The sequence below is a fragment of the Tursiops truncatus genome, chromosome 5 (assembly GCF_011762595.2).
Source record: "Tursiops truncatus isolate mTurTru1 chromosome 5, mTurTru1.mat.Y, whole genome shotgun sequence".
Taxonomy (NCBI): Eukaryota; Metazoa; Chordata; class Mammalia; order Artiodactyla; family Delphinidae; genus Tursiops; species Tursiops truncatus.
In genome coordinates, this window is record NC_047038.1 from 114,453,980 (window position 1) to 114,471,598 (window position 17,619).

At 39.2% G+C, this 17,619-nt stretch overlaps 1 protein-coding gene across 3 annotated transcripts in view; it reads right to left on the reverse strand.

Annotated features, from left to right (window-relative positions):
• The window catches only part of GAB1 (GRB2 associated binding protein 1), a 127,069-nt gene that overhangs the window by 29,264 nt on the left and 80,186 nt on the right, over positions 1-17,619 (reverse strand). For all 3 annotated transcript variants that reach the window (XM_033857334.2, XM_033857333.2, XM_019926520.3), the window contains exons 2-3: positions 14,148-14,442; positions 2,615-2,840 (exon numbers count right to left, since the gene is read on the reverse strand). In XM_033857334.2, coding sequence (XP_033713225.1) covers positions 2,615-2,840; positions 14,148-14,442 — 521 coding nt within the window. The remainder of the gene's footprint in view (positions 1-2,614; positions 2,841-14,147; positions 14,443-17,619) is intronic.

Consider the following 17,619-nt stretch of genomic DNA (forward strand, 5'->3'; position numbering starts at 1 on the left):
GCTCCTTCCGGAAAACCACACGATTAATTCCAACAAGTACTACTCCCAATTAGACCAACTGAAAGCAGCACTTGATGAAAAGCGTCCAGAATCAGTCAACAGAAAACGTATAATCTTCCATCAGGATAACGCAAGACCACATGTTTCTTTGATGACCAGACAAAAACTGTTACAGCTTGGCTGGGAAGTTCTGACTCATCCGCTGTGTTCACCAGACATTGGACCTTTGGATTTCCATTTATTTCGGTGTTTACAAAATTCTCTTAATGGAAAAAATTTCAATTCCCTGGAAGACTGTAAAAGGCACCTGGAATAGTTCTTTGCTCAAAAAGATAAAAAGTTTTGGGAAGATGGAATTATGAAGTTGCCTGAAAAATGGCAGAAGACAGTGGAACAAAAGGGTGAATATGTTGTTCAATAAAGCTCTTGGTGAAAATGAAAGATGTGTCTTTTATTTTTACTTAAAAAACTGAAGGCACTTTTTGGCCAACCCAATAAAACAGAGACATGGAGGTACAACCAGGATTCTCTGAAAACCCTGAGAGGCATTTAATCCAGCCTGGGAGTTTAGTGGAATGCCTCCTTAGAGGAGCAGATGTCTGAGCTGAGTGTTGCAGGATGAATGGGAGTTTGCAAGGCAATGCTCACATCTTACCTTCATCTATAAGCACTTCATGCTTGCATGTTTTGATTCTTTCACAAGCTTTACTTTTAAACTCTGAAGGTGACTGAATCTAAGGGGGCTTTATCTTATGTACTTAGTTTGTACCTTCATAGCACCTAGCGAAACAGTGGGCCCTCAGCGAGTACTTCACAAATATTTGCTATTTAACTGTCACTTTTGCAAAATACAGATACAAAATATATCTGAGTAATGATTTTGAGCATAATTTCTACTACAATAGGAAAGTTATGATACCAATGAGATCAATGAAAGACACTATATAAAAAGAAAGTGTACTGAAAACTGTCACTTAGCCGTTGGCTTTTGAAAAGCTGAGATGGAAAACTAATTGTGGAGCTCCCTAAAATAAAATCTTAGTTATTAGTAGCATATGCAACAACGTTGCGAGTGTATAATTTTAAATTCTCACAGCAAACAAGCAAAAATCAAGTTAGAATTTGATATTAACCAGTGTTGATTTATAATTTTTCCTCCTTTTTTTTTTTAACTTTTACAGGTAAAATCCCATTACAACAAATATATAGAAACTCATCTTTGGAAGATTTGTGAGCTATTTCCACTATCTCAGGGAATGGTTCACAGAAACTAATTTGTGGATCTTAACAAATTCTACATAAAAAAAAATTTTTTTTTTTTCGGTACGCAGGCCTCTCACTGTTGTGGCTTCTCCCGTTGCGGAGCACAGGCTCCGGACGCGCAGGCTCAGCGGCTGTGGCTCACGGGCCCAGCCGCTCCGTGGCACGTGGGATCTTCCCGGACCGGGGCACGAACCCGAGTCCCCTGCATCGGCAGGCGGACTCTCAACCATTGTGCCACCAGGGAAGCCCCTATATAAAAATTTTTGAACAAGGGTTTTGTATGATCCTTTAGCCCAGTAACAGTCACTTTTGACATGAAAAAATCCTTTTTTTTTCATAAAAATAATGCTTGAATCTAATATCCCTGTTTAAAAAAAATCTTTTATATTTCAATGCAATTCACCTCCCTCCTTAATATTGCAGATTAAGATAATAAATATACCCAATATCACTAGTTGTCACATAGCTATTAACGGTATGACAGCCCTTGTGATCATCAAGTTCTGGCTCAGTTCTCACTGTTACCTCCAGTCTTCCAATGATTCAACATCAAATGAGAAGAATGATTAAATTAAAATATCTCATAGCTTAGAAGAAAAGAGGGGTATGGGAGCAGAGATCAAGATGACAGGGAAACCAAGGATTCGGGAAAGTTTTATGATGTCTTTGGTCAAGTACTGAAATCCATATACTTCATTCTACTTAAAAATCTGCAAAGTCAAGGCCTGTGGTAAGCGCTGCTTCATTGCTAGGTGTGAAGATTTGAAAGTTTCAAAGTTTTTAGCAATATATTTGATTTCATCAAATTTCACTAACATCCGGTTTGTGTATTCCATAGCATTTGCTATAGTGGGATTTTACCTGTATGATTAATTTCTCACACAGATCCAAAGCAACCACAACACACTCACTGCAATGGGATCGTTTTGCTTTCAAAATCTTCTAGCAGTAGGTATTCCTCTCCTTCTTCAGAAACAAAAGATGACCCTTGGCTGGTTTACAATCACATAAGAAATGGAGCAAGATCACCATTTATATATAAATCAGTGAAATCTGTTAAGCAAGTAACACTGTGAACCTGTAACAAGGACTAAGACACAGGAGACAGATTTCCAAAGGAGCCGTGAAGGCGCAAGCGTTCTTTGCCAAAAATGATAGACAATGTGCTTCTCCAATAAAATCTCCTGAATATCGGAAATCGTTCGTGGAGGAACATCAACCTGAATTATAAGCCTAGAAGATGAGCTTCTACAGATGGTTACTTTTAAGCCTTCAAATCAGGCTTTAAAAAGTTTAAAGGTAAGATGCCTAAGGGTATGCACGTACACGCACAGAGACACAGGTGATTTACCTGGTGGGTTCGGGCTTCTTGCTCTGACAGTTGATTAGCAAGAGGTAGTCTTGAGGATCCTCCTGGATGCCAAGGGTTTCCAGGTGTGGTGGAAGGCTAATTAGCTGATATGGAGGAGGTGGAGCGGCAGAGGAGGCATCCACCTGGGTGGATGGTGGTGCTGTATTTATCGCCAGTGGTAAATCAGCCGGTGCTTGTAAGGAGCTGCCAGGTGGCTTCACAGGATCTGCAACACCCAAGTGTGACCGTCACTGTCCATCCCATTTTTTTTAACATCTTCATTGGAGTATAATTGCTTTACAATGGTGTGTTAGTTTCTGCTGTATAACAAAGTGAATCAGCTAGACGTATACATGTATCCCCATATCGCCTCCCTCTTGCGTCTCCCTCCCACCCTCCCTATCCCACAGATAGCTAGTGGGAAGCAGCCGCATAGCACAGGGAGATCAGCTCGGTGCTTTGTGACCAGCTACTCGGAAGTTTGGAGAGAAATCGTTTAAACACACGGAAACAGGATAAACCAGGACAGTGTCAGTTAAAATACGTGCTACCTAAATGGCAACGCTGACACAGAAAATTACTGGTTCTCGTTAAAGAGATCTGAAGGGTAGGGTTCTTTCTTCCAGAGGCTCTAAAAAAGCCATGGGTGGAAATTCCCTGGCGGTCCACTGGTTACGACTTGGCGCTTTCACTGCCAGGGCCCAGGTCCGATACCTGGTGGGGGAACTAAGATCCCGCAAGCCTCAGGGTACGCAAAAAAAAAAAAAAAAAAAAAAAGCCTTGGTTAACGTTGCCTTGAACGCTCTTTGGTTTTGAGGTTACTGGGAATGGAGATGTTAGCACAAGCACCAGCAGACTTTTTTTCCATGATAATAAAGCACTTTCTAAGCCAAGCCAACCTTCCAAGGAGACCCATTTTATTATGTGGTATCTACAGGCCCATGGTGCTGTGTGTACCAGGGCCAGCTCTTTACCCCATGTTTATCTTGCTGTTCACTCTTTTCTTTCTATTTCTTAGCCACCGACTAGGGAGAAATATGTCTAACTCCAGGATTCACATTTAAGGAAAGAGCTTTTCTTTAAGGCATCACCTCTTCCCTCCGCTCATAGCCTCATTTGCCGTTATCGGATTTCTGTAGTATTTTAATGCAAAAGGGGTCAGCAGGTAAAGAAGTCATTTATTAAGCACTTAACTACATTCTGAGAAGACATATGAACATAGCTAAATTGTGTAGCATGAAGTAATTTGAAAACAAGTTGAAAGCCTAGAAATAAAATCTCACTGACACAACCAAGGAAAAGTTTGAGGGCCCAAAAGAAAAATTGTTAGTCTGGTTAGGAATACGGGGCTATAAATCCAGAAAAAAGGGTAAATGCTCATATTCGAATAAACAAATCTGTTTATTGTCTGTTTATATTAGAACAGAAAAGGCTGGGTTGAAACTGAGATTTTTCACAACAAAACAGTATCTAATGATGATAAAAAGTGGTAAGAAGACTTAATACGTTCTACAGAATAGAATAACAGGCAGGTCATTTGGTCTGTCAATTCCCCAGGGAAGAGCGAAAGGTCTGCTCTCTCTTCTCTAGATTCTACAGAATAAGTCCATGTGCTTTTGATGAGGTCTTTATGTATTCAACATTAACATCCACATATGCACTACAGCCAAGTTTATGTAGCTTATTTCAAAACTCTTCTTCCTAGGCAGAGAAGCTCATATCCTAATGGTAAAGCTTGAATGATAACACGTGAGTATGGCTACCTTTCATTAGTTTATCTTTAATTGTGGGTCCCCAAAGCAAACCAAAAGGATCAGAACTCCTGGGGTAGATGCTCAAAAACACTCCATTCACCCAACAGAAACTCACTTATTAGCACTTTCTCTATACCGGGTTGGAAGAGGTGAAAGCAATCCCCAATCTGCAAGACCCCTTCGACCTGCACGTGCAGTCTGGAATTTGCTCTTCCAGAAATCTCTGTGAGCCCTGCTAGATGCTAACCGAGTATGAAAATTTCTTTCTGTTGGAGACTTCGGCCTGGGTTAAGGAGAACTTGAGCTAATTTCTAATGTTCTATCTTTGCTATGCTGCACGCAATGTCAAGTCTTCACACAAGCTCATCTAACAAAAGCTAACACTTTATGACAGAAATTAATTCATTCTTTCTTATTTATGAAAGGCCAGAACAGACGATGGTGAGAAAAGAATAAATTAATTTTTCGACATTTATACAAGATAATGGCGTAATTTCGCAGGAACTCATAAGTACCTCATCATGTCTAATTGATGCTGGTTATAAATAGTGTTTATAACATACCCTATGAAATGTTTTACTGTTTTGATTTTGAAACAAATATAAACAGATGTATTTAAGGGGATTTGAAATGCCCTAGATTAATCAGTGACTCAGAGTAAATCCTTGTGGAGTGTTAAACTTCAGAGAACTATGAAAAATATTTACCCTTTAAAGACCTTAAGAAAAATATATACAACATTGAGGAGAAAAAAAAAGCAGAGGAATCAGAAAGTAGTTGCTGTATTCTATGTAGCCTACAGGGTGTATTCACAAGTATATTTTATATACTTCTTTCTTCTACCACAATAATATGGTAAAATTGTATAATCCAGTTCAATGTTTAGTTCTGACCAAACAAAATCAAACTAAACACTGGAAAAACTTTACCGTATAAAATAGTATGAATTCTAGTTTTCCACTGTAACTCCTAAAATAACTTTTCCAGGCAGTTGTTTTGTTTTGTTTTTTTCAAGTTATTGTTTTTATAGATACACTTTTCCTTTAATATTTTTTCTAAACTGGATGGCTATATACTAAACGAACTGAGTGATTCATCTTAAGTGGGGAAAAAAGTCACCCAGCCAAGCAATCACTTTTGTTTGGCCTTGTTTTATTAACACAATGGGACTATCTCATTTTTAACCTTCCATTTCTGCCACCTGTGAATGATGAAAGTGTTTTACTCTTTTATAGCTGCAAGAGCCTCTCCATTTTCTGACAAAAGGACTGGGATTCAAAGGTTCCTTTTTAAGCAAAAAAATCTTGTTCACAATATGGGAAGACTTATGTATACTTCTCGGAGGCAAGAACTAGAGAGAAACCTCCATTATGTTCACTAGCAAGCTCATGGAAGAAAAGACCTTCAAATAGCTGTGAACAGCAAGCCCAACCGTTCCAAACAACATGGCACCCAAAGGACTTTAAAAGGTAAGGGGACACTGCTTTCCCACCTTGGGCTCAGATAATGCACCATCTTCAACGTTTGAGTGTTTGGGATGATTTCACTCATGGTAATTTGACTATATCCTCAACTCTGTGTATTTTAATGCCAGCATGGCATGGTATCTAAATATTCTTTAACATAAAACTTCTAGCCAAAGTTAACCAACTGGTCTGAAAGAAACTTCTCTTCAACCTTAGAAAGACATGGGATTAGCCCCCATTCTACCCTACAAGTAGTTGAGCAGACCATGTTTATTGCTTTCTGCCTCACTTGGGTTTCTGACTTACTGTTCTTTCTAAGTAACGGGGGTATCAAGTTTCTGAGAACCAAACATCAGCATAGGGTGTGCTTCTGTGTGTAAAATTATTTCCTGTCTCTTAATTCAGAAGGCATGAAGACGGTAATTGGCATCCACTAAAGACCTGATAAGCTACTGCAGCAAACTGTGAATTTAATTTTACTTAGAAAGCTAATAAGTACTGCAAAGGAAAGGCTTAACGGGTTTTCAGTGAAGAGGAACAGATTGTTCTGTGAGGGGAGCCACGAATAATAGATTGGTTCACACGATCCCTACCTCAATGCACAGTTTTATCCCATTTGGAAGCATAACGCTCTGGAGTTAGTGTCCCTCATACAAGCTGGGGTGCCCAGCCAATGCCTTGAAATATTCAAAATAATATTTTTTAAATCAAATGGTACACGTGCTTAAGCCCAGGGAAGCAATCTTACTCTTTATTATGGGTAAGGTAGACTATTTCAAAGTTGATGTGATAAGATCCTCTGATTTTGTAACTACTGACATACCCTGCCTGAGCATGTGGTAATAAAACTGTGGTATTGCTCACTTCCTGTCAGGAGACCAGATGAGATCCTTTCCTCCCAAGATGGGCTACATTTGTTGACAGAACATTTGTTTGTTGCTATTGCAAAAGCTTTCCCTTTATGTTCACAATTAAAGGTAAATAGGTCAAGGTTGCTCTATATCTACTGATTCCTGATTTACCAGGTCTGTTGTAGATTTTTTTTTCTGTAAAGAGAAGCATTTCAAATAGATTTATGTGATTTATATCTAATTAACCTAGAAAATAAGAGTCCACAAAGAGTAGGCATTACTATTAATGCTAAAATGGCCATCTTCTACTTCCCCAGTGGTCCAGTGGCTAAAACTCCCCCTTTGGGACTTCCCTGCTGGCGCAGTGGTTAAGAAACCACCTGCCAATGCAGGGTACACGGATTCAATCCCTGGTCTGGGAAGATCTCACATGCCGTGGAGCAACTAAGCCTGTGTGCCACAACTACTGAGCCTGCTTTCTAGAGCCCACGAGCCACAACTACTGAGCCTGCGTGCTGCAACTACTAAAGCCTGTGCGCCTAATGCCCGTGCTCTGCAAAGGAGAAGCCTGCACATCACAAGGAAGAGTAGCTCCCACTCGCCACAGCTAGAGAAAGCCAGCGTGCAGCAACAAAGACCCAACACAGCCAAAAAAAAAAAAAAAAAAAAGTTAAAAAAGGAAAAAAAAAAGACTTAGCCTTCCAATGCAGGAGGTGCCAGTTTGATTCCTGGTCAGGGAACTAATAAGATCCCACATGCTGTGCGGTGTGGCCAAAAAATAAAAAATAAAGTAAAAAGAGGAATAAAAAAAATGGCCGTCTTCTCACTTCTGAACATACCCTTCTTTATGGAAGAACATTTTATAAGGGTAAATCTATCAAATGGATACAAACAAGAAAGGGCGGTAGTCACAATTTTCACTGAAGCAACCTGAAATGTCTTCAAATTATTTAATCAAAATTCGAAGACTTTTCATCAGAGTCCAATCTTCTTATCTGTCATGACCATCTATCTCCTTAATAGAATGTGAAAACATTCTTGGAGACTTTTAAAACAAACCCTTAGTGCTGACAAATGATTTAATTTTTATCCAGAGGTGTCATGGCATCTTGGCAGAATTACTTGTTGGGTATTTGAGAAATCTAGGTGCCTGGGCCTCACTCAGGAGACTCAATGAATCAAGATCTCAGGGGCAGTAGCTTGAAAATGTGTGATAAAACAAAAGAAGACAAAACAGAACAGACTCTGGTTGGACTGGTCCTCAGGAAAATGCAAAGTAAGACCACAATGAGATACACACTCACTAGAATGGCTAAAATTAATGACCCACAACACCAAATGCTAGTAACGTAGAGTAACTAGAAGTTTTATATGCTGCTGGTAGGAAAGCAATTGGCACAATAACTTTGGAAAACTAAAGCTACTAACAAATCTACTAAAACTAAAAATATATATCCTATGATGAATTGCAGCAATTCTACTCATGGGTATATATACCAAAGAGCAAAGTGTTCATGTCCATCAAAGGACAGATGTAAAAATGCTCACAGCAGCTTTATTTGTATTAACTAAAAACTGGAAACAAGCCAAATGTCTATCAACATTTGAATAGATCAATAATTTACAATATATTCACACAGTGGAATGCTATATAGGACGCTGAACTCGTGCGACATGCAACATAGATGGATCTCACAGGCTTACTATTGGAAAAAAGAAGCCAGACTCAATGGTTTTATTTGTGTAAAGTTCAAGTACAGGGAAAACTAATCTATGGTGATAGAAGCAAAATAATGGTTACGTCTGAACTTTTTTTCTGGGTTTTTACTGGGAAGAAATGTGAGAAAACCTTCTAGGGGACTGGAACTGTTCTATTTCTTGATTTGAGTAGGGGTTTCACAGATTTCTATTTCTATGTATAGATACAGAATGGATATATAAAACTATATTGAACTGTACACTTAAGATCTGTGCTTTGCACAGTAATAAGTTATACCTGTATGAAAGAGTAAATAAAAAGAAATTTAAGTTCCCTAATTAAGAAGCACTGCTTTGCAGGAATGGCAGCTTGTGTATAGTCTCACATTAGCTTACCTACTTTTCTAAAAGGAAGAATATCAGAGAATCACACTATTTTTTTTTTTTTAAGCCAGTATTATCTGGGCATTTTGAGAAAAGCAACTCAACTGATTAAGAGGCAACTTTCTAAACTTGCCCCTGAAATGAGACCAGGAGCCTCTGCACCAAGTCAGTTGCATTCAGCCCTAAGGCTGAGTTTCCTGGCACTTGTTTAGCAGATTGTCCAGCTTCCACCTCCGGGTAGAAACAAAAATAAATCTGCACACTTCCAAGAAAAACAAAAGAAATTAGTTTCTTGGTCTCAAGTTTACTAAATAAAAGCATTCATAGGAACCACACACAGGGCAATGAGCTAGAACTGAAAAACAGATTCAGCCTGCCAGCATTCGGAGTATTCAATAATAGCAATGGTCACCTGGGGCAGCGGAAATAACATGGTAATGATATTTTGAGAGGTTCCTGGAATCAAAACACAGGTCAGAATTTTCCCCTTTCCTTTTGTTTTCAGGAGAAAATTAGTTGTTCTCCTAGGGATTGGGGATAGTTATGTTCTCAGGCTGTAATACCAAGCATAGTCTATTTCTTCCCACGTCTACCCTGAAACTAGTTTTAGTGAAGAATCATTTTGTGTTATTAATTTTACACCAAGAGTGGGAGCATATTCGGCTGTCTGAAAAGGGAAGAACACAGGGCTCAGGGGACAGATCTAGGTAAAGACAAAAGCCCCTATTATACAGTGAGTGGAGGAGAATATAAAGCAGGTAGTAAAGTTAATGGAAGAACAAAGACATTTTGATACTCCCCTTGTCATATTAAACTGTATGAATGTGATCACGAAGGATAACAGCAGTTCTCTGCAGTTTAGAATTTGATACAAAACTTTAAAAATGTGGAATTTTGAAGAAGGCATCTAGCAAAGTCAGCTACTACAAATGAGTAGGGAAATACAATGGCTGGCTTTTAAAGGCTTTTTGCAGTTTTGCTACTATGCCTCAAAAACCAAAATTATAGAGCAAAATAAAACTATCTGTGTGGCTCCTTGATACTACACAATGGAGGATTGCTCATCTTTCACCGATTTATTCCTAGAAACTCAAGTCTCCAACACAATCTAGTAAGACATTTCTGACTGTGGTTATTTGGGAGATGGCCAGGATGAACTTGTTAAACATCTAAATTATAGAATTGAAAAAATACGTACAATTGCATTTAGATATAGATCAGGAACTAAATTTAAAAGTATTGGCAAACTGAAGTCCTTAGGGACTTATTTTAATGAACAGATAAAAATAATCTGTGGGGCTTCCCTGGTGGCGCAGTGGTTGAGAGTCCGCCTGCCGATGCAGGGGACACGGGTTCGTGCCCCGGTCCAGGAGAATCCCACATGCCGCAGAGCGGCTGCGCCCGCGAGCCATGGCCGCTGAGCCTGCGCGTCCGGAGCCTGTGCTCCGCAACGGGAGAGGCCGCAACAGTGAGAGGCCCGCATACCGCAAAAAAAAAAAAAAAAAAAAAAAAAAAAGATCTGTGATTAGCATAGCTACTCTTGGTAACCAACTCAGCTTATATACATCAAATTTGATTAATCATATTATTAATTTTCTTACAACTTCCCCTTTTATGGATATTGTAAAGATTACAAGTCCACAAATTGAGAGCTTCACTCAAGGCAAATATACTTCTAATCTGTTTTATAAGAATTTGGGAGTTTTGCCACTGAAAGGTGGCTTTCAAGTTTTGAAACTTTCCCCCTCCCTATACTAGTAAGTTTATGAAGTGAAAACAGGCACTGTAACTGATTCTGACTACTAATGCCAATGAAGATGTTCCACTAAGGACAAAAATAAAGTTCTCAGTACATTATCAGTTATAGTCACAGAGCCATTTAAAACTACCTAGGCTTTTCCTGATCCTCCTGAGATGCAATCAGCTGCTATCTATGCTTTTCTTTTTCTTTTAGCGGAGCACCTAACAACTGGTATTATAATTCCTAGATTATTTGCCTGTCTCTCCTACTAGACTGACTTAAGCTCTATGAGGGCAAAAACTGTATTTATACACTTCCACAGTATCATACTTTAATATATAAAATTATATCTTAATGTTATATATTAACACTTAAATATATGTTAAAATATGATTTATATTAAAAAATGTGAACACATATATGTACATACATATACATCTAACTTGCACTTATCAACTGTACTGAATTATTTTGGGTATGACTCTTCTCTCACTAGATGCTCAGTTTCCTGTCTATAATACCTCTCATCTGTCTGCCTAACTGGCCACCTAATATGTATCGGTTGAATGAATGCCCAGAGCCTAGTGGAGTACTGGCAAACTCAAATAATTGGGTAGATAACTGAATTAATGTTCTAAAGCAGACAAAACCTATCTACTTCCCAGAGCTGACTGGCTCCCAGATGATAAGAATCATTCTAAGGTGGACAGATGGACCAGACTCCTTGCCTTAAAACTTGCAAAGCTAATCTGGGACACTTGAGCATGACAAATTCTTATTTTGGGGGTTCTCAACTCTAACCACCCCCAAAAGTGCTTCCAAAAATTACACACTCACATTCCTTAACCGGAGAACGCACTAAGAGGGCATCTTATATCCTTTGCTAAGTCGGACAGTTATAAAGAAAACAAAAAGAGACAGAAGAACACCTACTGTAGTCTTTCAGATCTGCTGAATCTGTACAGGCAACCAATGGAGACAGAAATCTGCATTTATATCCCCCCAAATTCTAAATTGAAAAGGTAGTGGGCAAAAGAACAACATCAACACAAAGATTATACAACCACTTCAATTATTTTAGCTGAAAATCCATCATACAAGGAAATGAATGTGAGGTCTAAATCCAATCATTATCATTACTGAGGGGCTGTTAACCATTAAAAAGAGAGCGATCTCATTTGTGACTTCAACTGAAAAATCCTCTGCTGCGCTCAAATATAGATCATGTATGCCACCAAGAAGGGAAAGGAGTTTAACTGGAGTTACAAGTAATACCAGCAGGCCCGCTTAAAATGTGAACATATTTAGTAACTTCACAAAAACAACTGAAGCTTTAATTCCACATGTGCAACAATTGCTTGAGGCTTTTTAATCGGTAGAACTCTGCTGAAGAGCTCTAGGTCATTAGCCTCCGGTCTAAATCAGACGCCTCCTTCCCTTTCTCAGCGCTGTTTTCCCTCGAGCATTCTAGATTTCCTCAGCAAGGGGTTTCCCCCAGCCCACTGGGCCAATCCCAGCCCTGGAAGCCTCCTTCTCCTGGGGGCTGCCTGGCCAAAGAGGAAACAGCATGCTGACCTGAGCTAATTAGAGATGATGACTGTTTCACTTCAATCTAACTCTTGAAGTTGATTGTTAACACAATTTTTCCACCCCTCACTGAATCTCCAGCACTCCTAAATATAGATATTTGGAAATGCATGCTTGTCAATGTGAGTATAACCATGAAAACAACAGGGTCAAAGACCCTATTTAATAAGGTCACCTTTATTTCTGATTCTTGGCTCTGCAAACCTAAATTAGTATTGGAGTCCCCTCCGTGGGTTCTTAGTGTTTGTTTAAAAAGGAAGAGAAGTACAGAAGTAGACAGGGAATATAAGAGGTCATGACAGCTATATAAAAGCACCCAAAGAGGAATTCCACTTGTAAAATTCTTCTTGAGGGACTTTTCTGGTGGCGCAGTGGTTAAGAATCTGCTTGCCAATGCAGGGGACACAGGTTCGAGCCCTGGTCTGGGACGATCCCACAAGCTGCGGAGCAACTAAGCCCGTGCGCCACAACTACTGAGCGTGCACTCTAGAACCCGCGAACCATAACTACTGAGCCCGCGTGCCACAACTACTGAAGCCCGTGCACCTAGAGCCCACGTTCCACAACGAGAAGCCACCGCAATGAGAAGCCCGTGCACTGCAATGAAGAGTAGCCCCCGCTCGCCGCAACTAGGTAAAGCTCGCATGCAGCAATGAAGACCCAATGCAGCCGAAAATAAATAAAAATTTATTAAAAAAAAAAAATTCTTCTCGAGGCCTTTAATCACTCAGCTTCTCCCAGGAAAGGCACTCAAATCTCAGATCCTCAAGCAAGTCTCTCCTTGCCTTTATCATTCATAGCCCTCTGCTCCAGCCAAGGAGGAGTCTACTCCACCTCTGGGCCCTTCCCTAGCCCCTAAGCCTGCAGGTTCTGCATTCCTCCTTTCATTTATGTAGATATAACACTACTTCCTTCAAAAGCCTACAGTTCACAATTGGTCTTTCTCCAAGAAGCTTTTCTTCACTACCTCTTTTTCAAAACTTGAGACCCCTCTTCCTCCATGCTTTTTTTAGGACATTTGTGTTAAGTAAATTCGTATGTTTGTTACTTTTTCATCATGTTTTGTGACTGATTCTCATTTGCTTTTCATAGGTACTGACAGTCACCTTGGCTATTTCATAACTCCATAATCCAATATAGTTTAAAACATAACTCCTGTATCCATCATTAGATGAATGGATAAAGAAGATGTGGTGTGTGCGCGCGCGTGCGCACGTGCGCGTGTGCACACACACACAGTGGAATACTACTCAGCCATCAAAAAGAAGTAATGTTGCCATTTGCAACAACGTAGATAGACCTGGAGGGTGTTATGCTAAGTGAAATAAGTCAGACAAAGAAAGACAAATACTGTATGATATCACTTATATGTGGAATCTAAAAAATATAACAAACTAGCGAGTATAACAAAAAAGAAGGGGACTCACAGATACAGAGATGAAATTAGTGGTTACCAGTGGGGAGAGGGAAGGAGGAGGGACAAGGGAGAGGTAGGGGATTAAGGGGTACAAATTATCATGTATAAAACAAGCTATAAGGATATACTGTACAACACAAGGAATATTGCCAATATTTTATAATAACTATAAATGGAGCACACCCTTTAAAAATTGTGAATCACTATACTGTACACCTGTAACATATAATACTGTACAGCAACTATACTTCAATTAAAAAAAACTCCTGAAGAATTAAGTTGAGCCGCATGAAAATGTTATTTTAACAAGTTGAAATATCAAGTATCAGCAGTGTTATTTAAGGTTCAACTTAATATTTACCTTGGAACTCAAGAAATGCTCTTAAATAAGTATGCCTTCTTGTCATCTTCTTCAGGACATTATTTAGACACTGCCCCACAATGGTAGTCTCTCTTTCTAAAATCTATAAAAATTTCTCCTTAAACTGATTAAAAGGTTTGCTTTTTCTAAATGTTGTTACTATTTTAAAAAAAATATTATACTGTGTAACTGAAATAACAAAGAATTTTACAACGGTTTTTAAAATGTAGTAATAAAGGAGAACTCAGGTTGAGTCACAACATCTTGAACTTACCTTCTTCTGTAGGATTAAACCCACAGATGTCACAAATACAACGAACCCACTTATTCATCTCCTCTTCACTGTCTGCTACCAAGTAGAAAATCCGGTCAATGGTGTTGATATCAAAAATGTAGCTGTTTTCAAACTCTTTTTTGTTAAATGTCAATCCAGCATCAACTTGCTGACATAAATTTAAATCAATAATACGGATAGGCTTCTTGGCATGATCATTTTTGTAATATTCCAAGACATCTGGATCTCCAGTTAAACGGCCACTGCGTAACACAAACCATCTCCTCTTCCATGCCTAGGAACAAAACAAAAATATCCATCCAGTGTTAACTCGAGAGAAATTTTTCAAGATGCACATTCGTCAAACCAATTTTATAAATGCACTGACTAGAGAAAGTCATAGACAATGTTTTGTTTCCACAGAATAATCTACCACTCCAGCAAAGTTTACTGATGCTTCCTCAATTAACTTAATAATATGTGTATACACGTTTATTGTTTTCTATTAGAGCTTCTGATAAAACATTAGAAGACACCGATTGATATTAGAAGCTATTACACTGACAGGTAATATCAAGTCAACAAACCAAGGAAGATTTCGTTTTTACTAAATATAAAAAGCAAATGGTGCTGGGAAAACTGGATATCCAAGTGCAAAAGAATGAAGTTAGACTCTCACCGTATCAAATAAAAATTAACTCAAAATGGATCAAAGACCTACATGTAACAGCTAAAACTAGAAAATTCTTAGAAAAACAAATACGGAAAACCTTGATGATGTTAGGTTTGGTAATGATTTCTTGATTATGACAGTAAGAGCACAGGAAACAAAACAAACGCCAGGGAAACTGGACTGCATCAAAATTTTAAACTTATATTTTTAAAGAACATGATCAAAGAGTGAAAAGGCACCTCACAGAATGGGAGGAAATATTTGCAAATCATATATCTGATAAGAACTTAATGTCTAGAATACATATAGAACTCCTACGACTCAGTGACAATGAAAATATACAACCCAATTAAAAAATGGGCAAAGGACTTGAAGAATTTGACTCCCCAAGAAAGATATACAAATGACCAATAAGCACAAGAAAAGATGTTCAACATGACCATCAGTGGAGAAATGCACCATGAGATACCACTTCATACACATTAGAATGGCTATTATCAAAAAGGCAGAAAATAACACGTGTGAGCCAGGAGATGAAGAAACTGGAACCTTTGTGCATTGCTGGTACGAATGTAAAATGGTGTAACTACTGTGGAAAATGGGATGGCGGTCCTTCAAAGAATTCCAGTGTCGGTATCTGACTCAAAAGTATGAAAAGCAGGGTCTCTCAGAGACATATCTGTACACCCATGTTCATTGCAGCATTATTCACAACGGTCAAAAGGTGGAAGCAACCCAAGTGTCCATTGATGAATGAAGAGATAAACGAAATATGTACAATGAAATATTATTCAGCCTTAAAAGAAAATTCTGACACATGCTACAATCTGTATAAACCTGAGATGTTATGGTAAATGAAATAAGCCAAAGGGACAAAAATTGTAGGATTCTATTTATATGAGGTACCTACGGTCATCAAATTCACAGAGAGAGAAAGCAAAATGGTTGTTGCCTGGCGTTAGGGGGAAGGGGGATGGGGAGTTAGTGTTTAATGGGTAGAGTTTCAGTTTGAGAAGATGAAGAAGTTCTGGAGATAAATGACCATGATGGTTGCACAACAATGTGAAAGTACTTAATGCTACTGAACTGTACACTTAAAAAATGATTAATGGGCTTCCCTGGTGGCGCAGTGGTTGAGAGTCCGCCTGCCGATGCAGGGGACACGGGTTCGTGTCCCGGTCCGGGAAGATCCCACATGCCGTGGAGCGGCTGGGCCCGTGAGCCATGGCCGCTGAGCCTGCGCGTCCGGAGCCTGTGCTCCGCAACAGGAGAGGCCACGACAGTGAGAGGCCCACATACCGCAAAAAAAAAAAAAAAAATCCATTTAGTTAATATATGACATCTACTTATTTCAAAATAAATAAATATCATCTCTTAGTAAAAGGACGCCTTCACAGATACCTCCCTATCAAACAGTAAGCTTAAAAAAGGAGAGAAGTAAAGAGAAAGGAAAACAGAGTATTATGTCACTTATCCAGGGCCATCAAGGAATCACATCTTTTTGTAAAAGTGATTTCTCCAGATAGTGAAGGTTCTGTCTTTAAATACATAAATGACTTTTTAAAACTTTAATGTCTTTCATGGAAATCCTTCTAAAATGCCTTACTACATAATTCATTGAACATAACTCATCCATTCCCCGATGACTCAGACTAAGTATTACAGGCATCAATTTCTATACTGCACTTCAGAGAAGCTCTCGGGCTGCAGGACTGTTCGGAGGGTTATCTGTCCCTATACTAAATAGTGCCATACTGCTGTGCTTGTATATAGTTCATCTCTAACCATTTAAATACGGTCTTTTTTTTTCTCTTAAGTTTTCACCAATTGTCACTTCTCCCTTCTAATCATATGGTTTATAGCAGGGGTCCCCAACCCCTGGTCCACGGACCGGTATTGGACCATGGCCTGTTAGGAATCAGGCCGCACAGCAGGAGGTGAGCGGCGGGCAGCGAGTGAAGCTTCATCTGCTGCTCCCCATCTCTCACATGACCACCAGAACAAACCCTATCTCCTCTCCACCCCACCCACTCCGTGGAAAAACTGTCTTTCACGAAACCGGTCCCTGGTGCCGAAAAGGTTGGGGACCGCTGGTTTATAGGATGCCAAACTGTCTCCTGCCTCAGGGACTTTGCACATGCTGTTTCCTAAGTCTGGGATGTTCTTTCCTCTCTTTGCCAGGCAGACTTTGACCTTTAGGCCTTCCCTTCCCTGACCAACCTCAACTCAACCACCACCGGTTGTAGAGCAGGGCATAATGTTAGGGACCCCATCACATACCTATGCAGTGATTTTTGTAATTTGCAATCCAGTTTTTCTTTGTATTTATTTATTTAGTATCTAACTCCCCAAGCAGACCATAAAGTCCGAGAAGACAGTGACCATGTCTGCTTTATTTGCCGTTACATACTCAATGCAGAGCAAGGCAAGGGCCGAATACCTAGAAATATTTGTACAATAAATAGAATTCTCCTAAGACTATGAAGTTGTAAAATTTTTGAGACTATTAGATACATTGGCCACCCTGAATAGAAAGGCGTGTGCTTTCAAAACCCCTTCCACTTGAGAAAAATACTGAACATTTACATCATAAAATAAACATAACTGAGCTTTACCAACACACACACACAAAACACCTTGGGAAAATGACAAAAAAGAGAATAGAATGAAATATGTCCCTTTGCTACAGCTCATGTGTCACTCTTTGTCATCCAGTTGACCGTGGCTCCCCCAAACATTTCTTTGCTTCCCTCTTGAAATGATACTGTGAAAATGTAATAGGCCCTTGGAAACTAAAAT